The 23,591-nt window shown below is 41.1% G+C and overlaps 1 protein-coding gene across 4 annotated transcripts; it reads right to left on the bottom strand.

Moving 5' to 3' along the window:
* Window positions 1-306: 306 nt before the first annotated feature.
* On the bottom strand, window positions 307-23,282 carry P4HA2 (prolyl 4-hydroxylase subunit alpha 2). 4 transcript variants are annotated; one of them, XM_075715043.1, is made up of 14 exons: window positions 23,201-23,282; window positions 21,355-21,451; window positions 18,854-19,005; window positions 17,149-17,286; window positions 15,657-15,896; window positions 13,272-13,483; window positions 12,299-12,475; window positions 8,331-8,401; window positions 8,001-8,100; window positions 6,763-6,816; window positions 4,279-4,338; window positions 1,981-2,049; window positions 1,443-1,539; window positions 307-696 (listed from the first exon to the last, which is right to left on the bottom strand). In XM_075715043.1, the coding sequence occupies exons 1-14, from the start codon at window positions 23,280-23,282 to the stop codon at window positions 626-628; spliced, it is 1,620 nt and encodes a 539-aa protein (XP_075571158.1). In that variant the 3' UTR covers window positions 307-625. The 4 variants fall into 4 exon arrangements, with proteins under 4 accessions (XP_075571158.1, XP_009486584.1, XP_075571159.1 ...); XM_009488309.2 differs by lacking the exon at window positions 4,279-4,338 and adding an exon at window positions 4,145-4,210; XM_075715044.1 differs by lacking the exons at window positions 4,279-4,338; window positions 6,763-6,816 and adding an exon at window positions 4,145-4,210.
* Window positions 23,283-23,591: the final 309 nt, after the last annotated feature.

Genomic DNA, 23,591 nt, shown 5'->3' with positions numbered 1-23,591 from the left:
AACAGTTCTGTGTCATGTGCCAGAGACTTAGGTAAAACACTGTCTAAAACCATGATGTATTTTCTACAGAAAAAGGACAAAGCAACAATAAATAAAGGAAAAAGTAAAGGCCCCCCACTCCCTAAACCCAAGCACTGATACACCTATTAAGGACACAGAATAGAGAATCACTTTATGGAAAGAACATTTATTTTTTGTTTCAAAACTTATGATCCATAGAAATACAATAAAATCAACATGTACACAAAACTTTAAAAAAACCCCTTTGGTTCAAAGAAATATTTAACATCTGAATCTTCTGAGGTACAAAAGGCACAAGACCAGGCACCCAAACATACTGAATCGCCCACAGCACTGTTTGCACCACTAGCACAGAGAAAGTTGGGAGGGTGGAAGGCAGGTCAGAGGAGGGTGGCAGGGGGAACATGGAAATAACAGCAACCAACACACAAGTATGTGTACAACGCCATTTACTTGCTTTCCCAGGTGTTACATATTTTGTTGTCCTTTTTTGATAAAGTGCCAGGACTCTTGGAGAAAAAGATGGATCATTTCTTAGAAATGAACTGGAACAACCAACAGTAGAAAAGGAGACAGAGAAACAAAGGCCTGCAGCAGGTTGGGTTCAGTCAACCTCTGTTCTCCCACAAGGTCTTAAGAATTCATTTCCTCTTTCGTGAAACCATTTGTTTGAAACTGTGGAACAAGGATGTGAAATTAGTTACCACCACGTACCCAGTGTGTGTATCACCACAACCCAGATGGTTACTTCAAGTAAAATCTCATCTCTCAGTCTGAGGATCCCTGCTTATACACTTCTCTACCCATCCAATGGAAAGACGTAGGAAGATGCAAAGGGCTGGGAAAGAAAGGATCTTTCCAATTGCACAATTCTGGGGCCAACAGGAAGAGCAGTGTATGCTGGGTCTGGTATCATTTCTAGATCAGTATGCCCTGGTACTCCAGGGGAATACCTTGGAGGCTAGGGAAGGTGGGTATGGGAATGGATGACATGAAGCTTGAGAAGCTGTCAGCAGTCATTCCCAGCATCCAGACATTCACATTTACCTTAACAAGGAGCTCTGCTCCTTTTGCAGTTAAAACTATGCACAAATCTTTCTAGGAACAGACCTGGTTCTAGTCAAGTGCTAATTCAAGTCCTCCTGATGCTGACACACTACACAAACCCAGGGACATTCTTACACATTTTGTCCGGTCATTGACACAAGACAACCTCACTAGAAAAGCTACAGCTGAACAACGCAGCCGCTTCATACTACACAACGTTGATGGTGGGAGTTTTCATTATGGCCAAATGACTCCAGTAGTTAAAATGGCAACACCCAGGTTATTAAATGCTGTTATAAGGGTTCAGTATATCACCAGCTTTGCAAACACATGAGCCTTCCTTCAGGTTTTGTATCTAAAGGAGTATTACTTACCCCATTTACACCCTACTAGTACTGGACAAGCTGCATGCCTTGTTCTATAGTCACCCTCGCCACTTCTGAAAAGATTGTACCAAAACACTGCTGTTCCCTGAAAAGTGAAATCAGATCTGGATTAGTCAGAACCTAGTCAACGTAATTATTCAGGTTACAGTAAGGGAGGGAAAACGCCTATGAATTCAGCTGCAGGCTCTTATGAAGCACTTTAACACAGGCCACCACTGTCAGCACAAAAAAACCCCTTAGTCCCACTCTATTAACTCAGCCATGTTCAGAGCTCTACCTGAACACAAGTTTTTTTGTTAATAACAGCTCTAGACAGAAACTGTTCACATTATACATTGTAAAACAACGGAAGCAGCCCTGCAGTTTACAAGATCAGCTACAGCTGCCTTGATACACAGCAGCCCATCGATCAAGTTCAGTGAAGAGCACTTTGTCACATTAGCTGACTTTTAAGTGGATGCAGGACTGCACTAAGGAAGAGACAGTAACAGGAGAGAGGAGAAATCAAGCAAAACACAGACTTTACCTTCTTGGGCCATATTGCTGCCCCAAAATCTGGGAAAACTGTAGCTCCTCCAGCTTCTACATCACTCATCTGAGAAAACAAAGTCCGCAAACTCTGTCCACTTACAAGGCTTTTTGTACATGCAGTCCCACAAACTAAAGTGCCCCAAGCCCTAACAGAGAGATTTCTACTTGCACTGCTATGAGAGGCGGCGATGAGGAAAGGATGCACTTCAACCAGCACGAACTGCAAAAGTAACAGTATCTGCTATTGAAGGCTTTTATTGCAGCTGAAGGCTTTTGTTTCATCTAGATTATGTATATAAGCAATAGCTTATATACAATATAACAATTAGCCCTAAGTTGCGTACCTGCAGCGTTAATAAGCTAGTGCTCTAGAACAAGGGAGAGGACTTCAGAGTAAATCAGTTTCGAGAATTTCATTCCAGTTTATGTAAGTGTCTGTTAAACCACATGTTTCCTCATAAATTGAAACCATGTCTTTGGAACCAGTTTTTTTAATTTAGTTTATGCATCTTGGTCAACCACTTCAAAAACTATACAAACTATTAGAAACCCTCACTTTCTGCGCTGTTTCTACACTGCTCGCCAGTGACGTTACGCCACTTGAAGTGCTTTACACATCTCAAGCTTTCATGCATACAGCTACGTAACTCAAAAGAAAAGCGTGTATCTTTTATGCTTTGGCCTTCTACACCGGAATTAATTTAACCCTATTGAATTCATCAGTAATGATGGATTCACTATAAATTCTAGACTTGATCCAAAACCCAAAGTTCCTGGAAACACTCCCATTAAAAATAGAAAGTCTTTCCACTGATTTTAGCAAGCTTTTGATCAGATTCTAATTAAAAGAAATGAGCCAGATCCAGCTCCCAAATTTAAACAGCAGAACTACTATTAATACATTCCCCAAGTGCCCACATTCTCTATTGTAACTTGGATTTCTGTTTAAAGCAGATGTTATTACCACTCTGGTGTCCTCCTGCTTGGTACCTACAATAAAAGGGTGTAAGATGCCACAGGTGCACAGGTTTTTGCCCCTTCCAACTAGAAAGCACGTGCATGCAACTTTGCAAGTTAATACCTACATCTCAGCAACACAATGACTCTTTTTAGTAAGGGCGTCGGTACACGTATGATACATTCTACATGGGACATACAAGGGTAAATCACCTTTGACCATGTACAACAGGCAGAGAATAAGGTACATATCATTCACTCTAAATCAAGGCTTGTCCAAAAGTCTGAGAAGCAAACAAAATGCAGATAGAGGCAATTTAAAATTAAAGCTTCTTCACATCAGACTATTTCACAGCTAATTATCTTATTCCGATCCTGTTTTGGAGATTATTTCCTCCCCTGCCATATCAAGTTGCAAGTATTTCTGGTTCTGTTTTGAGCTGCATTTCACACTCAAAATACCAGCTCAGCCATAAATATTTCATCACAGAATTTTAAATTTGAAGTTGTATCCCTCAAAAGTTAGATATAGTAGATCCTAATTACTGATATAGTAAGTATAGGTTGATAGATAGTCAGAAGACTACTGTGAAAACATTAGGCCACTAGTCTCAGTGGCAGTTATGTTCATGATCCCAGTGTACATGGTCTGTAGGCTGTATAATGCATGCAACTAATGAATCTTAAACTCTGCATTTGTAACCCTGTTGTACCGAGTTTATTAGCTGTGTCTCCTTCATTTGCTGAAGCGACAGCTACACCAGAGTAACTCTAGCCAAAAATGGAGGCTGACAGACCACAACATCAAGTGCTGTCAAACAGTGGTGGAAGAACATGACTGTCTCACAGTAAATGGCCCAGTCAAGTTGTCAAACAGCGTACTGCATGAGGAGTACCCCAAGCACCCGCCTTGAGAAATAAGCCAAATTCTCCTCTCTCACCAACAGGAATCCAATGAAGTCAAAGATTTCATAGTACAGTGGCCAAGAGAGGAAGCTGGGCCCTATATTCAAAATTTTCTGCTCTGAGGTTAAATACCACCAGAATTCTATCAACTCAGATGGGACAGCACCTGATGCTGCAAGAATAATGAAATCCTTACTTCCAGATGCCCGGGAACCTCTACAAATAACCAACCACACAAGCTGTAAACAAGATGCTGCTAAAGTTACACTCAATGCATAAAGGATCATCATACTTACATAGTTTAAAAAAGTGGCCACACGATTTCCAGTCCCTAACCGCTTGAAAGCATCTGGCTCATCTTTCTATAAAATTAAATGAGAATAACTGCAACCTTCAAGCTCACAGACAGCAGACAAACAGAGGTACTTACATAGTTAAGAAACGTCGCTAGCCTATTTCCTTCCGATTTGAGTGTGCTGTCAAAGGGTCGCTGTAACAGACAATAACTTTAACCCAAGTTCCAAATAGGCTCACACTAGCGTTACATACGTGTAGCTCTGCAGAAAGATCCTTAAGCCCAATTTAAAGAGTTGGAATAAAAAAAAAGGACAACTGATACAGGACAACATTAAAGCCATTACAAATTGCAGCCAGGGTGCATAAATGCATGCACGTAGCACTCAGATGCTCTAAGGAGAAGTAGCACTGAAGCAATTCTTAGGACAGAGCAGAAGCAATGTTTTCAGGGCCTGTGGCACAGATGTTATCCAAGTAAAGTTAAAGTTAACAACAGGCCGTTACTCTACTGGACACTGATCCAAAGTCAACAACTGAGGTGAATACAAAAAAAAGTCATCTTCAGTGGGCTTTAGGTAACACACTAGATTCTCCTAAATGTAGTAGTGACTCAAAGAAATACCATCATGAGAACAGAAAACATGTTTTTTGCCAGCAGGCAAAGTTGCAGAATAGCCATCACGAACTACTAGGTGGTTGCCTGTCTAAGATTAAGGACCACATCAAAAAGATCAAATCGTTTCATTTGTTGAAGTATGAGATCACATTGGTGCCAGTTTAGCAGCAGAAAGAACATCTAGAATACCAATGTGTCTCTCCTCCCTTCAAAAAAATGCAATTAAAAGTTTATTTACATAGCTAATAAGTCAGAAAGTAATTTCAGCCAGGAAACATTAAGATGCACTCTTCTACACAGAAACAATAATCTTCAACATTTTAAAAAAGCAGAAATCTACATTAGAAAAAAAACAAACAGCAAGGAAAACCACAGCCATTGTCTCTAAGATGTTGGAGTTCAATCTACTTGAAGCATATTTCAAGAAATAAAAGGTCTTTCCTGAAATGGGTTCTACAAAAAAGAAAAAAAAAAAAAAGACTTTTGCATCTACATATGCAAATTCCATCTAAGAGCCAACATAAGAGCTTTGAGATATAGGGGATTCCCTGGTTTCCACCACCGCTGCCAAACCCAGGTCCAGCCATGCATTTCTGAACTTCAGTATCAAAAGACTACTTTAACTTTTGAGCAACCAATAAAAATCTCAAAATTGTAATATGCAACTATTAATGTGTCCCTATTTGAGAACTGTAAGGGAACAAAAAGCTGCAAGGCTGATCAGGAGATAGGGAGACACAGCAGTGTCTCTGTGTTTCCATACAGAAATCTGTGATGCACAGAGAGCCTGGAGGACCAGTCCAAAACTATGGCAAATTCTGTGATTGCCTTGCCTTAACCTTGGCTGCAGTCCTCAGTTATGTTCCAAGCAGAGCTCTGCCCCAGCTGCCTAATCCAAAAGTAAAGTCCACACTGGCCAATTTGATGGCTGAGGTCCTTGAGTTCAAAGGCTTTGAAGAGAATTTAAGAGCATTTGCTTGACTCAGGAAACGAAGCAGTCTTAACAGGAAAATTCTCTCAACGGGCCAAAGCTAACGAATATGAGCTTCCACAGTGTTGAAGTTGAGGTATTTTTTATTTTTATTTTTTCTTAAACAGTGCTAAGTTGGGTGGCTTCATTTCTGCACTCAATTATTGGGTTGTGCTTTGGCTGCAGCAATCCTTTCTACCAGGTAAAACCACTAGGACAGCCTGAATTAAGCCAGATTCCAGCAAAATGCCACGGTTCTGCTGGAAACTGAGGCGTCAGATGGATTTTATATTTGAAATTACCAGTCACCATAGCTCTTCAGTATGATTAGCGTGTTCATAAACTGGTTTAGGGCGACAATTAAAAATTTCTGTTCCTCTTTTCTCCCCACTTGCAGCAAACCAGAGCTGTTATCTGCCAGGTAGAGCCCTCTAGTGCCTACTGCAGATCCAGCACCCACCAGCTGCAAGCTCTGTTCACTGTAGCACTGCCCTCCTGAACACCGACCCTACAAACCCTCTTCAGACCCTATCACTGCAGTCACACTAAGGGTTTTTCCAGAAGGGCTCTATGGCACACGAAGGTTTCCATAATGGCTGCTTCTCTGAAGGGAGGTGGGAGGATGTCTCCTCCTCAGCCAGCTCCTGCACAGTGCTTTAAAATATCAGAACTCAGAAGCTTAATGGAACAACACAGACTCACAACCCAGGGCTTGCAGACCTCCGTTTCCAAATAAAGTAATGGAAAGAGTGTATTCGAGTTCCACATGACTATCTTTTAGTGTCTCCATACTGTGCAAGGAACCAAGGTGACAAAGATAAGCAGGCAGATTTGTTCATTGTTCTCTTGAACTTTCAGCAAAGAACACAGTGCAAAGGCTTTTCAAGAGTCATCATCCATCCATGCAACAGGGCTATACATTAAGTGTTTTAACAGAAAACAGTTTCAACAGTTTTCTCTCAAAACAAACTGTTCCCACTGCTACCCACCCCACTAAGAAATAATTCAAAGAATTGAAAGTGTGATCTTACCCTAGAAAAATCAAAGTGTGGCTCATACTGCCCTCCCATTCCATAGTTGGCAACCTACAGCGTGGAAGAAGGAAGCATAAACATCCATTGAACCACAAGTGACTGCTGCAGAAGATAGCATTTGCTCTCAGAGATCCAAAACACGCTTTGAGAAACACCACTTTGGCAAGATTGTTATCTATAGCACATTTAGTTTCTCTTCAGATTGCCAGAAATGAGGTACACGGATGAGAAACAACTTAAGTGCTCTTTCCCCTTCATAGTTCAAGGGTTACACTGAGAATATTTCTCAGTACCAGATGTTCTCCAATGGCAGCACTCTTTACTTATCACTAAAACAGCATGTTTAACATGAATGAGCAGCAATAGTTTTACCACTCTCTTGCTTCCTCTCCTCTGAAGAGGAGGGAGCTGAGTGCATGTACTTCTCTAGTATGTGTGTCCAAACTAGGAGACACACAGCCTAGAATTAGATTGTGTCACACGTGTATGATTCGTTACATACACATGCCCATCCAGGAACACAAAAAGGCTCAAAGTAGCTGAGAAGCTCCACTTCGCTTACTTTTTTATCTGAAGATCACATAACTTACTATTTAGTTACTCTGAGGCTGCACTTAGTATGTCTCCCAGATGACTACACAATTACCTAGTTTCTGTGGACAGCCAGGAATCAACAGCACTTCAATCAGGCTCTAAAACAGGAATTCAAGGAGCATGGGGGAAGAGAAGCAGTGAACAGGCTAAGGTACAGCTTTTCTGGCAGTGCTGTACCACTCCTACTCTCCCTTCCTCTCCCCAACAGAGAGCCAAAGATCAGACTTCATATGAGAATACATCAGAGCTATGAAAAATATTTGGGTCTTTGAAAGGTTCCACTAGGAAGGAGGTTCAACTTTTGCAGACTTGAAAGTAAGGGGCAAGCATTTCCCTCAAGACAAACTGGTAAATCACAGATTCCTGCACAAAGTTATCTCCTATTTCTTTGGTATCTCCACCCCTCTCTGCCTGGCACACAAAGGGAAAACATCTACTTGCCAGGTCCTTACAGCTAGCAGCAGCTGGGAACACCCCCCCCACCATGAACACTCTACCTACTCCTTGTGCTCAGTCAGCAGACAACAGAACCCCTAAGAAGGGCTGGGTAGGAGCCAGCCTATGTTTGCATCTGCACAGGCACCAGACCACCCTGACCCACAGCTAATTTTACCCAGATGAAGTCTGACAAGTGTACCAACCTGCAATAGTTCAGCTGTTTTCACTGTTAACCCTGTGATCTGCTGCATTCGTTGATTCACCTTGGCCACAACAGGATCATCATCTTCCTCCAACCATGAGCTAGGATAAGGGAAGGATTGAAACATGTTATTTTGGAATACCAACCACAACCACCCATTTCCCAAGGCCGAAGAATCCTTCTGCCCTCAGATGGCTAAAAGAGCCGTTTACCACGCATTTGTTGTGCAAGCTTTTGCTACATGCAAAGCACTTCAAGTTTTCAGCTGTAAGTAGCAGATGACAGCTGTTAAGCACAAAAACCTTCAAGCTAAACTTTTCTCTGTGCTTACCTTTTTGAAACCCTGTAGCTAGCCACTGTAAGGACACCGGTTTTGGGATCACGTACTGTGGCTCGTGCCAGCTGTGTCAAAAAAATCCCAAGGGGGAAGAAACATATCAACTACAGGTTAGAAAAAAAATTTTCTCTCATTTTAACCAAAATCAACATCTGATTTGTCCAACTTCAATATATCACTGGATACAAGTTATAGCTCCAACCTAGAGTTTGTTCCGATTTCATGCTAGAACAGTACATGCAGAAACACAAGTGCAATCCATCACCTGCATTTGATCCTGGAAAAAGAATGACTGACTGCAAAAGCCATGATATTCATTAAATCCACAAGTACTGCTTGCTGAACAGGTTTTGAAGGTATTTTTTTAAACAGCTGGAGTCAATACTAGCAGAAGGGAATATCAACAAAAGTTAACTATGTTAACTTCATATGTTTGAAGCCCAAGTGCTTGGCAGAGAAAAATCACTGGATACTCCATAAATTTAGTCAGCCTGCTCTTCATGTGGACTGAAAAAAGCCAGCCTCATTCTTAGATAAAAAGCAACAAGCAAAAACTTTTACAGAATGAGTTACAAATTATGGGGCAGGCAAATTCATAGTGGTAGAAAACTCCTGAGGGCAACTCCCAGCGTTACCATGCTCAGATTTTCCAGTTGGAAGATGCCTGAAACATCTAATTCACAAGAGACAGTTTGAGATAATGTTACTACATTATGAAGGGAACTCTGCAAAAGCCCAGTTCATCTGCAAGTTTTAAGCAGCACTTGCATCATCACCGTTAGGCCACATCACCATGTTTGTACAAAATCTGGAACTTGGCTAAACTGATCAGATTTGCTGTGGTGTCAAAACGATAAAGTACTGCAAGTATTAACACAACAGGTCACTTGGGTTTTATACTTGCAGCTGAGAACAAGAACTAGGACACTGCTTTCTTTGACTGTAAGCTCAGACCACATTTAAATTTAACTCCTGCAAACCACAAACACTTTAAATCATGCTTGCTTCCTTCCACTTAATTACAGGTCACAGAAAGCCTTTTTATTTGCATTTTCTTCAGAGCATGCAGTCATTATTTCCTTCATTTTTCCTCAAATAAGTCTTCAGCCAGCTTTACAATCCATGTCAGCTGTCTTGTCCCTATACAAAGGTTCTTGGCACAGCTATTCCTGTAATTCTGAGTCACTGTTATTTTGTTCCAGACTTCTCCTGCATAAATCATAACAGAAGAGCCAGGCTGACTGAATGTTGTTCTTCACTTGTACAATGGAGCATAGCTTTTAGGATATAATTTAGCTTCCCAAACTTTTTATTCCACCGCCATTTTCAAGCTTGTATATCCTTGCTTGATTTCTGCACCTAGCATTTGATCTAAATAAATCAGAACTAAAATAAGCCTGACTACATTCCATATCTCCTCTGTATGACAACAGAGCGCTTCTCTTTCCGATAGGCAGGCTTCTTCATTTAAGACATACAACCTGTACCTCACTTGGTATGAACAAACCAAGAGATGCGAGGCTTCCTCTCAGGGTGGAGCAAGCAGCCTTATCATAGGCATTTGCTGGGCCTGCGTTTAGTTGAGCACGCACTCAGTCGGCTCTTCCTTCTGAAATTCTATACTGCTGAAATCATAGAGCACCGAGTTCAAAGATATCCACATGTCCCCCTCCATGCCATATTTTTGCTTGTTCAGGCATGCCTGTATCGCAGGTAACATCCAGAATTTTGGGAATAAGGTTCTCATACTTTCATGGCAGACCTGCCCCAATGTTATCCACACCAATAAAGTTAAGAATTTTCTTGACCCTTCCCAGTCAGCTCTGATGTATTGCCTGAAAAGTTGGAACTGCCTTTTGGAATTGGGAGTAAAATTGATTGCATTTTGCAAAACAAGCATGAAAACCAACTTGAATACAGCTACTCTCAATCATGTACAGATGTTGTTTCTCTGCAAAACAAGAAATACTGGCAACTGTAAACTGCAAATAATGTTAAAGTGCCTGGACCCAAAAGTAGAGATTTCTTGCAAATGCATTTTAGAACAAAGGAAGTGCTCATCTGTGAGCCCAAAACTAACATACTACTTCAGAGTTCTGTCTGAAAGCTTCCATGACTACTAACTAAAATTTCCTGGCTGAAATTAAGCTATATTTATGAAGGACCATCTCATCACAGGACTTGCATTTTCCATTCTTTCAGTACTACTGCAGAATTTAAAGCTATTCCTGCAGCTGAGCTATAGACAAATTTAGAAAAAACAAGTTATAAGAAAACAATTGCTTTTTTTAAAATTTAAAACTTTCATCTGAATCTTAATACTACAATATTTACGTACTTTTACAGGGACTGATCCCAGTTGTACACTGCATAGATGATATGAAGAATTCCTCTGACATTAGTAATCTAAGCAAAACTCAGTGAGCAAGACTTAAGACTTTCCATAAAACTTTGAACAAAAAGGTAAACCAAACAAAAAAAATTAAAGGTGCCTTATTTAGAATGTGCTTAATTTGATAAAATAGATAAGCGATACGCTCTATTTGAGTGTTTCCATTTTATCTGAAGCTCTTGCAGTTTTACAGTATGATGTAATGGGAAAAAAGTCTCCATTTATGGAGGTGAGAGTCCTCACTGAGACAGGAGTGTTCTGCCAATACTCCCATAGCTGGCTGGTAGTCACAGAAGTCCAGCTTCACAAACATCCCAAATTATTAGTGTTCTTAGGAAGCATCAGTTTCTCAGTCTGTTTCTAACTATTTATGTTTACATTTAGAAATATATACAGAAGGGTAATTCCTGACTGGAATTTTAGCACCACATTTCATAGCAGTAGCTCGAAGAGTGCTAAAATGAACCATTCATCTATAAAAATAGAAGTGTTTAGTTTTACACGCTTGTCAGACCTCACAGAAAAGCAAGGTGTAGCATCGACTACCGATCTCACACTGCCATACTTTGTTTGCCAGAAAGGAAACAGACAGGAAATTCTACCTCCAGAAAAACCAGTGAGATAATTACTAGGCTTTGCATTAGATAGCTGCTTTTTTTTTTTTAATTGTGTGCGGAGTCAGTAGAATTCACACCATAGGTAACTTTTATTGCATCAAAAGTAGGGTTCCCACTTAAAGCTGCTGCGTTTGAGTTGGATCTAGACTTAGCATACTGAAGCTGTCGTATCTGTTTCTCTGCTGCCCAACAGACAGTTATGTAGGTGGAAGAGGCAGATCTAAAGTGCTCTGGGAGAATGACTGCATCAGGCATTCACCCTTACAAGTACTCTGTCCTTCCCAAGTCCCAGACTGGAAATTACTTAGGAGCACAAATGATTTCTCCACTCCGTGTTAACTGTATCACATTATTCCCAGTGAGCTGTGTGTGGCTGCAGGAGAACACAGCAGTTCCACTCGTGGATGCACCATGGCATCTAAAGTGCCTGCCGCTGTGCAGGTCTAGACTAGGGTTTAAAATAGAAGCAGTGGACACCAGATTACCCAAAGCAAAAAACCAAACCTCTGGACATTCTTCTAGCACAGCTTTAAAAAACCCCATTGTTTCTTCCCACTTCTGTTGGGATTTGGGATTTTTTAATTTTGTTTTGAAGTTCAGCTCTCTTTCAAAAGGCAGACTTAAGGTATATTGGTCACCTACTCCTATCACTGTAAGCCAGTCAGTCATCTACCTTTTCAGGTCTAGTCCCTGGCTTCCCAAAAGGTTTCTAAAGCCCTTTACTGAGAACTTTGCATAATTAAGTGCAACAATGCATAAATACCTTCAGGAGCCTGGGCTTTATGGTCATATATCACCAGGCAGTTTCGAAATCATTCCCCTTAGGCTCACAGCTGCAGTGTATCATCTGTAGTATGAAACCAGATCTTTCAAATTCTTTGCCTAGTCTTTGCTAATAGAGATTAAAGCACGGGATTAGCAGTCATTAGTGAGATGGAAGAGGGGAAACTTACCCTTGGCTTAGCTAGTTGTTTAATTTTCTCAATTTCTTCATCAGACATGACATCATAGTATCGTACAATATGAGGGCTATCCCATTCATCTTCTTCCTTAAAGGGTGCTATGAGCAGATGAGGGTTTCTGTTCCCATCATGGTACCTACAAAATAGCCTTTTCTGTCTTCGAGGTGTCTGAAACAAAATGCCAAGCAAAATATCATTTGCTCAACCACTTTTCATGAACTTAAAACAGGAAAGACAAAAAAGAAAGTGAGCTTCACTCCACAAACACTGTAAAGGCCATCAGCTGACTAGCAAATTTAAGAGGTAAGCATGAGTGATTCTGCAATTTACTGCAAATAAAACATTATATGCCACTCAAGATACCACTGAGCAACATCTGAAACACTGACCTTTAGGAGAATTAAATCATAATAGGTTACAGATTAAGCACATAACTACACAAACAGCAAGCTGTAAAAAAAAAAAAGCCTGCTTCTTGTAATTAAGACTATGCAGATGGAATAAATGGGATTCCTTTCCCTGCACTGAGAATTAAAGCCATGTTTATTGAGAGGTACTGCAGACTGGCTGGTCAAAACAGTCACCCCAGAAGGCCACGTCTTTAAGATGCAGGAAGGAATAACGTGATTCTGTTAAGCATGGCAAAGCATAACCAGCTCTCAGTGGAAAAAGCCTCCTGGTATATCTGTACAGCCAGCATTTGAAATGGCCAAGTAGACAGACTGAAGAGAATCAATTTTCAACAACCTTTAGGAGGCACAGCCGAGAGCTCTTTTTCTGTCTAGGATTAACAGCTAAAGATAGAGAGGCCAAGACATAAGGTACAAATCTCAGCCTGGACAAAACTACATTAATTTTTTCTTAAAAAACAACAACTTCACAGAAGGAAAAACTTAACATGTCCCACCAAGCTGGATCATTATACAAAGGCAGGATAGTCAGGAAATTCTTGCCTTTCTCTTACCATTTTTACCCCTTCACCTCTGCAAAGGGCCTCATAGATATCACGCTCCGGCAAGTAGTCAAGAGGCCTCTCATAGGCATTGCTTTGCACCACTGGTTCTGTCGTTGTCATGGTCTTGTTTGCTGACTTCTCTTTCTCCTTCTCCTCTCTCTCCTTCTCCAGCAACTTCTCAAAGTACCGCAGATTACTGCCTGCTCTCTCATGAGTACTGTCTTCATTGGGAGAAAACCAGACAGAACCAGTGATTTATGCAATCTCAGGAACTTCTAATACAAACAAGTCTTTGCATCAAGAGAGCAATAATTCCCCCCTCAAAGCGTTAGCAGGCAACCAAAAGCACTGGCTCCAGTCTGCACTGAAAACCAGCACTGGGAAGTTTCCATCTTTGCAGAGGGAAGATAGGCATAGACTTTCACAGAATCATTTCTGGAAGCACCCATCACAAAGCTTGTATATACATCTCCTATGGGGCCAGGCTGGGGGTGTTCCGCCTGGAGAGGAGGGGGCTGCGGGGAGGCCTGAGTGCGGCCTGGCAGTGCTGAGAGGGGGCTGCAGGAAGAGGGGGGGGCAAGCTTTTAGCAAGGCCTGTTGTGACAGGACAGGAAGTAATGGATTTAAACTAAAGAAGAATAGATTTAGACTGGATATAAGGAAGAAATTTTTACAGTGAGGGTGGTGAGGCACTGGCACAGGTTGCCCAGAGAGGCGGTGGAGGCCCCATCCCTGGCAACATTCAAGGTCAGGTTGGATGGGGCTCTGAGCACCCTGCTCTGGTTAAAGCTGTCCCTGGCACTGCAGAGGGGTTAGGGCTAGATGACCTCTAAAGGTCCCTTCCAACCCAAAGCATCACTCTATGATTCTATTTCGGGGGGGGGGGGGGGGAAGAGTAGGAGGGAGTTTTTGGTCTTCACATCCTTCCTTTTCTCTCAACTTTTCTGCCCAGTGCTACCCAAGATAAGCAGGTCATAGAGCTTATCAGCAGAGATCAAGCTAGTCTACTTGTTACACCCCTCCTCTCCACCACGCTTCTCATCTGCACTGCACAAGGACCGTGGTGGAGTCCCAGCCACAGACCCCACTCCCAAAGATTTTCTCCGAAGTCAGGAAGCTCAGAGGTATGCGGTACCACTTAACAGCCCATCTGCTGCATCCATCCCTAGATGTTTGTAACAGGTTTATATGGGAGGTATCCTGGATCACTAGCATCGCTGGACCCATCATTAGTGATTTATTAATGACGTTGGTATGAATCAATAAACATCATCAATAGATCTTGACCCAGCGTAACTAAGATGGAACAATTCCCTGTTCACCATGAAGTGTTTCTGGACACTAGCACCTAGAACAGTTTCTTTCCCTTCTGACCCTCCCAAGCTTATTGTGTTTATCTTACGGAACTAGCCCAGAAGGCCACTGGAGTAACCACTCATTAGAGCAAAGGCTAATAGTGGCCAAATAAGGAAGTTGAGCCCAGAGCAGAGGAAGCTGCTGCTCCCAGAGGGGACTGCCAAGTCTGTTCCACTGTTCCGTGCTGATAAGGATTTGCATTCTGCTATCAGTGCTACATGCTATTACTGCGGAGGGAGCTAAAATTTACAAGAATAGGAATATGTATTGAATCTAATCTATGAATTCCAGTGTCTGCAGAAGTTACTGATATTTTTCAATAGAAAGGCTTCACCCACTCAGCATGCAGCCAACATCTAAATTAAGAACGACAGCTGATTAAAAAAAACACACACAAATACATAACACAGTAGATGTTAATTCTAATCGGAGAGGATAAACCTTTCCAATGCAAGAAGTGGGCAAAGCTGTATAGGAAGCAATGTTTATTTGCTTACTCAAGAGAAAGCTAGAAACAGACCAGAGATAAAAGGAGGTTTTAAGAAACTCAGAAACTCTTAACTGTTCTGAATATTCAGAAATAAATACTTTAAGATCTCAGGCAAAGTACACTTCTGGCATCAAAGAGTACCGGCACTGAGGAATAAAGAGGAATATGTGAAGTCAGTAGGACTTTACAGAAGATACAGTATTCTAAGCCCCTGGTAGCCTTGATCTCCACTTGGGACACGCCAGGCTTTAACCATTACCAAACACAATATCTCGGTACACTGAAGCAAAGCACACAGGTACTGCAGTCGGACACACACACACATTTGGTCTTTGGGTAATAACAGCATGGACTGTAAGATAGCTTGTTAAGGATCCTTCACGTATAAGTAGACTGTTTTTCTTTTTTCCAGGACCTGTGTTTATTCTAAGTCATCTGGCAGTATATCCTTCCAGTCAGCTCACCAATATGTTATGGGCCATGACTGTTTTTGGCTCTGTTGCTGGCAACACTCCCCAGTGCTAGAATAGGGGGTTTTTTGTTCTTACCAAGGGATATCAGACGTCTGGTAAGCTCCATGGCTCTGTGTAAATCCCCAAACTGGAAAACAGCATAGCTGAGATAATCTAGGATCTCCACTTTGCTGACTGTTGTATCCTCCCCCTCATCGTGTTGTTTTAAGGCTTGTTCCATCCAGAGTACTGTGTGATAGTAGTCTCCATCATTGTAAGCAGTCTTCCCCATAGCAAAGCAGTCACCTACTGTCAAAGAGGATCTGTATTTTGTTCCTAAAACCAAAAAGATAGCTTTAAGCAATCCGCACAGAAGCATCTGTGCCTTCAAATACATGGGGCACATTGAGGAATATCTGTAAATACATGCTTTATCATCTTCTAAAAGACAACGCTTTGACAATATTTTAGGTTCTCTACCAAATTGATCACCTTCAGAATTAAAGATTACATTCTATCATAATTCTGTGGCATTAATTCCTTTGGAAGCCAAGAAAAGTTTAACAGAGAAATTACAGTGTTAAGCCGTTGTGTTTTCTGTTGTAGATAACGGCAGAGCAGACTAACAGCTTAACAGATTTTACTGAACCTACAAATTAACAGTTAGATGATCAGAGAAGCCTGACTATGTGCAGAGCTAGCTTGTTTGCTCTTCACTGGAGATGTGATTTGCGCATAAGCAAGCTGATCGTTATTTAGACAAACTGCGTATCTATTTGACTGTAACTGTGCACTGATTTCCAGTTGCTCCAGCTCAGCAGATGCACAGATAAGATTTAATTTGAAGTTCATTGTCAATAACCTACATACAGTAACTAAAACTGTTTTGTCAGCTCATCTACCCACACTCTAATGAAGCCTGTTGAGTTTGTAAACTGTTGCTAGCAACCATAACCTGTTCCAGTAAGTCTCTCATAAGCAGCAGGAACAAACATTTATCAGGACTCAGCTGCCAAAACACTGAAGCATCCCAATACATCTTTGTACTTTCCAAAACATCGCTCTGTTGCAAAAACTGTTAGCCCCCATCTCACAGAAAGAACAAGAGCAAAGTGATTCAACCAAAGCCTCACTCAAGCCTCACCATAGCAAATAAGAACAGAGCCAAGCTTTGCAAGAGCCATCGGAGCAGTGAATTATGGAGCAGCTCCTTCCCTCGGTTCGTAAGCTATTTGGGACAGGAAGCACCCATGGTATTTGCTTACACAGTAACCGGCACAAGAAAGTATGTCATCCTTTGCTGTTTTGGTATAGCTATTATAAAAATTAGCATTTTCTTTTAAAGTAATATTAATTAAAAAAAATGCTACTTGACCTGGTCACTGCAGACCATGGTGCTTTGGCTCAGGTGGGAACAACCTCAATGTTGTTCTCAAAATGCTGAAGTAGATACGTCCTCAAGCATCTAAGCCGCGTGGACTTTCAGCACCGTGGTTCTTCCTCACTGCTGAAAAGTGACTTTTGGAGAGAATTTAAGCATATTACCACTTCCTTCTTTCTCAAGCAGGGGAGACCTTAGTGCACTTACCTGGCAAGTTTCCTCGAGATAGGGTTTCAGGATCCAGTTTGTATGTGTCCTGCAGGCGCATCAGAGCCTTCGCAGCTCCAGTCTCATCTTCTTCAGTTGGAAAAAACTGACGCTGAATTGTAAGATTTGCAATAAAGCCTTTGCAGTAAAAGGGAAAGATGTTACTTCCAGAGTTTGAATAAATATCAGATTTAGATTAACACAGAAGAGGAAACATCTGCTTTGTTTTGGGAATTGAGATTCAAGTAATCCAGGTTTAAAGGCTCTTATTTGGCTCCCAAGTTACAAAAGCATTGTTTTCTGTATCATTTTAAGAAATACAGCTCACCAGCAAGAGATAAGGGGTATGTAACTAAAACCCTCTGTTTTCTTGTGCCACACAATTACTAAAGTACAACATGAATCTAATGACCTTCATTCTCCTGTGATGTCTCCTTCTAGCATGGCAACTTAATAGCTTTCATCGGTTCTCTTGCAATACCCACAGAGACAACTACAGATCATGGTACCAGACAATGATTTCAGACTCCGTACTCCAACCTGTAAAGCCATGAGAGCTTTTCAGATCTCAGCTCAAGGGACAGAGAGATCCTGATCCAGGATCCCCTAAGCAGGGGTAGGACCTTACTCAGTAAGAGGCTTTTAAACCTGACAAGTCAAAACAGGTGACATTTAGAAATAAAATTAAATGCACTACATAAATATATCAAGGCTGTACAGCAGGTTGGCTGGGCAAAAGTGGGGGCAATGAACTGAGGGAAAACAACCCAGCCATTTCTAGTCATACAGCAAGCAGAATTGGAAAAGGAAGCCTTTAGAAAAAGAATTAATGACAGAAGCACTCAATAAAATTGAGTATTTTATTTCCATCTAGGATGACTATTCCAAAAGGCAATAAAAATCTTGGCTGGAAAAAGCTTCCAAGTACATAAACTTTAGCATATGCAGAGTAGAAAGGGAAAACATGCAGCGTTCTGCCTGAAAAACATAGCCTTTTCTCCCTTACTTTTGAGGAGTCCAGTAAAAACAAACCTGCATTTAAAAAAAAAAAGCTATGGAAGCACATTCAGGCAGACATTTTGACAATATGATGCAAAAGCAAAGATTTGTACTGAAAACATATGCTGTAGAAGGATAGGTTTACAGATAGTAATTGCATATTACCCTGCTGTCATCAGACCGTCTACAACATCTGCCAACTGTTAGTGCTGAGGCTGATGTGAATTCCTTTACCAATTCAGTATGGGTCTCTATTTTGATTCTTCAATCTTATCTACTGATGAACAGGGTCAAAAAACAATGATCGCCAAGAGAAGCAGCAGACTGGGAAAGCGGATGAGTAAGCCTTTATATAAAAAGGAACACAAAGCTCAAGACTAGGTGTAAAAGAACCATTGCCACAGCTGACCACTTCAGTATATCCTATTCTCCCCTTTTCCCCAAACACCACAACCCAAACAAAATGTAACAGGCTTAAGACAGATTAAGACTTTCTTTGAGTCTTGACAGATGTGTTTCAGTGGCAAGTTTCACTCACTTGGGTAACCAGTAAACAAGAGGCCAGTCATTAGTTTAAGTTTCAAACAAACTTGACGATAATATTTAAACCACAGCTGGGTCTGCAGCTTTCCAGAATATGAGGAAGATAAGCAACTGTGGTGTAAGGCTACCTCCTACTGATATCTTCTCCCCTGTAACTCCTTACCATTTGTTGTATCCTGAAGAACCAGGTTTTCCAATTCCAGCCAGTCAGTATTTAAACGCTTCACCAGCTTATATGCATTTACAGGATGTGCCAGATACTCTTCTGGATCAGAGGCTGATTTGCTAGTCAGTACATCCATTTTTTCAGCCCAGCTGGAACGAGAAGTGTAGGCCTCAGTCTGAGAACAGTTTATGAATGCATGTCTTCCTTCTTAAGTCATCCTAATTACACAGCTAGAATCAATTTATTGCTGCTTTCGCCATCATAACCAGCTTTCAAGCTTTCAACTTCACAAGGATAAAATGAAGTACAACTGTTTTGTTTTTTTTTTTTAATTACAATAGTCTTTTAAAAGGAATTTTTTTCCCTGCTTACTATTTTAAACCTTACTACAGTGGGCATGCATCTCACTTGCAATGAGTCTTAGCCATCAATTTTCAGCATGCTGCACTTCAGAAAATAATGAGATACAGCACACAATCACTGTGAGTGTCACTTATCTATCTTAGTAAAAATACAAGCATAAAACAACCCCAAGAGCTTTTTAGCTTTATGGAAATTAAACCATAAGCTTCGATTTTCAGACTGGAAACCCTCAGACAGCACAGCGGCAGTGCTGTCAGTCACCTAGATCCCACTGTTGGCCAGCTTCAAAGCCGTAGCGGGGAACTTCACCCCCTGCGTTATAGTACATCTGAACTGCCAGCTACGTTGCTGATGCTACAGTGAGAATTTCTTCTGTTGCCCTTCGTATTATCCCTTAACACGAACATCTGGCCCAGCTGTGTGTTCCTCTCAGTACTCAATAGAAAGAAAACACTCTGCTGAGATAAACTAACAACTGAACATAAGAAATCCCCTTTGAGCCCGTAATCGCAAACTCAGCAAGCCATGAATGAACTATGGTTACAAACACTCGTACATGAACACAGGTAAAGATCATCAGACTACCTGGCTGCTTCTCTATACTCTGATGTTGCAACAGAACAAAAGAAAGATGTTTTTTCCAGAGATCCTTTGCAGGGATATCAGATTAACAACATCTATTAAGACCAGTCTCACCTGCACTCCCTTTTTAATTTAGACTTTCACTACTTCTAATATTTATTTTGCAAAGTAGTAAATACTGTCAAGTTCTAGTCTCTATTCACACCACAATGTGCTTTTGAATCATAAACATATCTCTGGAACTAATAGACAAAACACTGACAAGTGTTACCATATTCAAATGATAAAATTTAGCACCTCTGTTACAAAGCACATGCCTGATACACCAGCAAGGTGCAAGGGCTCAAATATTGACACAGTGGTAGAATACTCCTCCTTACAAATACACCAAAATACAAGTCAACTGAAAAAACACATTAAAAAAGCATATGCATATGTCAGTCCACAAAAAAAAAAAAAGACTTCTTTTTTTGAAAAAAGACCAGTTTATACATAGATTGTATTTATACATAGATTGTATTTATACATAGATTCAACTGACATTCTCTTTAACAATAATCAAAGAGGAGACTGCTTATAGAATCACAGAATGCTTCGGGTTGGAAGGGACCTTTAGAGGTCATCTAGCCCAACCCCCCTGCAGTGAGCCGGGACAGCTTTAATTAGATCGGGTTGCTCAGAGCCCCGTCCAACCTGACCTTTTCAAGAAGTGAACATTGTGTATATAAGTGACAAGGAATTCATACCATTTCACTTACTCCACAGCCCCATCCCTACCCTACACCTCCCAAAGGGAGATCAAACTGCCACATACAGCCTGGAGTTTAGAAATACTTTGGAAAGCATGGCTCCATTTAAAGGCACTCAGCTCTTCTGAACCTGGACCCCATTTAGACTATTCTAGTGTCACGCCCTATTAGATATTACTTTCAGCTAGATAAGTATTAACAGTCTTCCTAAGGGACACAGGAAATATTGTTTGTCAGCAAGAGCCTTTCAAGTGATCTAAGCGAACAGGATAATGTCCGAGATATGGTTGTAGCCAGGACAGCAACCGAAGAGAACAAGGCAGGAGAGCTGCCCTTGAGAGCAAAGCCAACACGGAAAGGAAGCCGAGAATTTGGTGCGTGCTCCGCTAAAGAATGCGGCTGGCACACTTGGCTGTTGTAAGCAGTGCTGAAGCTGTGAAACAACAGGGAGCACTGGCACCCAGAGGCATTTAACTCACACGGACAAGGCTCCTCCGACATGAGGAGTGTCTTCTCTGCAGGAGCACTGTGATGGTACAAGGACAGGGAAAAGTGGGAAGAGCCCAGCAGACAACAGTTTCTAAGCAAGCAGACAAAGTCTAAATGATATCCGGAGCAGGGCCCCTTCTCTGCAGGTTCACGGGAATAAATTACAACCAAGTTAGTACCTACAGTCTCACTGTGATTATCTACTGAGGAAATACTAACAAGATCTAGCAGCAAAGAGTGGTGACAAAGGTGTGGTGTGATTGAACACAGATGAGCCATTTTGTCACCCTTCATTATGCAAACCTCTCCCCCTACCTTTTAATCTGAGAGAGCTTGTTCTCTTCTGCTCGGATATATTCCTTTAAAGATTGTACCAAGTCTTTCTCTGCATAAATCAGGTCTGTCATTTGACCTAAAAACAGAGCATGAGCAAATGTTAGTCAGATCTAAAAAAGCAGCAATTTCCAACAGCACAGGAGACAGACCTTAGATGCTCTAGGGCTATCAAAGCCACCACAAAGAACAGACAAATTAAGGTTAAACGCCTGTAGACCACAAAAGCTATTCTACGTACAGGTCTGGCATTCAAATACTTCAAGGGGCTTTTAAAATCCCAACTTCCATGCCTCTGAAGCATGGAAGCAGCTTTGCTGTGACCCTTCCACCGCCTCTGAATTACTTTTAGTATTACAATTGTATGCAAGACAATCAAAAGAAAGGTTTGACATTAATGCAGCTATTGAGTCAAAGCAACAGAAGATCCAAATACTTGCCAAAGCATCTGCTCTGCAGATGGATACAGGTTAGGTCACACTAATAAATTATTAGTCTAACCATTGGCATCACTTAAAATTACAGTTTTTCAATATGGGTAACTGTGGAAACACAACCTAACATTAAGTACAGAGGAATTTCAGACTAATGTTTATAGACTGACACACACACTCTCTCCTGATTAGCATTCGTGGAAATTGCCAGCACGTTAATCCTAATTGCTATGACAAACTTTGCTTCTCAAATACCAAACACTGAAAGACCAGATGAGATTTATAAATGCAGACACAGCTTTAGTTTCAGCATTCCAAAGTAATTATTAATGAGGCATGATTTAGTAGATGGAAGTCAGCAGGCTGTGCTATTTTCAGAGTTAGGAAAGGCTCAGGAACAGGTAACTGTAAAGAAAAGGTGATCCTTCAGAGTACCTTTTTGTACAAAAAACTACTTAACTTAGGGGGAAAAAAGAGCACTTAACGACATGTGTATTATTTGGTTCTGTTTAGCCAACTCCAGAGCACTGGAGCACGTGCTGGGGGTTGGCAGTGAAACAGCACCCTGCCTTGCTCTGGCTGAGCAGTTCCACACCGGTGCAAAATAAACCACCGGGAGTTTTGAGTTTTACCATTCAGAAGCGCAGCTCCACTGAGCTCAAAGCATGTTCTGGAGAACAGCCAGTTGTAGTTAATCAATCTCGATTATCCTTACAGGGGTAAATTCCCCACACTATTCCACTGGAAAACACTAGACCAAGTCGCAGCAGAAAACTCAGTTTGTGCTTATTTTTAGGCTCTACCACAATCATACATGGTTGTATCACAGCTATTAGAACACAAGAACTAAATTGTCATAAAAATCAATCTATTTTCAGGATTTATAACAAATGGGAATTCTTCAGGATTTATTCAGGTCTTACAAAACACACATAAGGTAACGGGGATATTAATTTTTTCCTTCCAACACCTAACTCCAGCTTTTTGAGAAGGCAGAGATTTCAGGGTCTGCGAAAGAAAATATTTCACTTTGTTTGCATAAATCAAATTCAGGACTAAGCCTTTTAGCATAAGGTTTTTGCTATGTTCAAGACAACAACAGGTGCCCAATTCTTAATAAAACACAGGCACTGTCTTATTTTACTGACAGTCCCCAGAGAAACTTGCCTCACGTTGGTCACAGTGTGCTGAGTTACCCAACTGCAAACAAACTGCACTGATGCAAGACTTGCAATGCAGAATAGCATCAGGGATGCAGAAGAGTAGCTTTTCCTAATGCAGACAGTGTTTGATAGGGGCACATGAGGAAAGCTATATGCTTCAACGGTAAATTTTAACCGTTTTGGCAATCACATTAGCTACACCACAGCATCATGCATTGGTTCTTCCCATACCTATGGAAGTGAAAAACTCCGCATCTGTGTGCCAGATCAGGAAAATACAGGTAAAGAACACCAACCGTAGCCAGGACTTCATCTTCCAGATAGCTCAAACCTGTAACAAATTAAAAGGAAAAGGAGAAGTAAAAATGATTAACTTATTTGTGAGGAAAAAAAACCCCAAGGCATTAATCTTCATCTTCAGTCATTTCACCCTCATGAAAACAATTGAAGTCCTTGAAAGACTGAATCCCAATCAGCAAAGCTTGTAAAAAGTCATCTTTAACCACAGGAGCTGTTACTTAACAGTCTCAAATGCTATCTGATATACTCTTTGGGATTTACATGGAAAACACTGCAGTCCATGGAAAGCCCACATGACAGAAATAATGGAAGCAATATATTT

The sequence above is a fragment of the Pelecanus crispus genome, chromosome 8 (genome assembly GCF_030463565.1).
Source record: "Pelecanus crispus isolate bPelCri1 chromosome 8, bPelCri1.pri, whole genome shotgun sequence".
NCBI lineage: Eukaryota > Metazoa > Chordata > Aves > Pelecaniformes > Pelecanidae > Pelecanus > Pelecanus crispus.
This window is presented reverse-complemented; position numbering and strand designations above follow the sequence as displayed.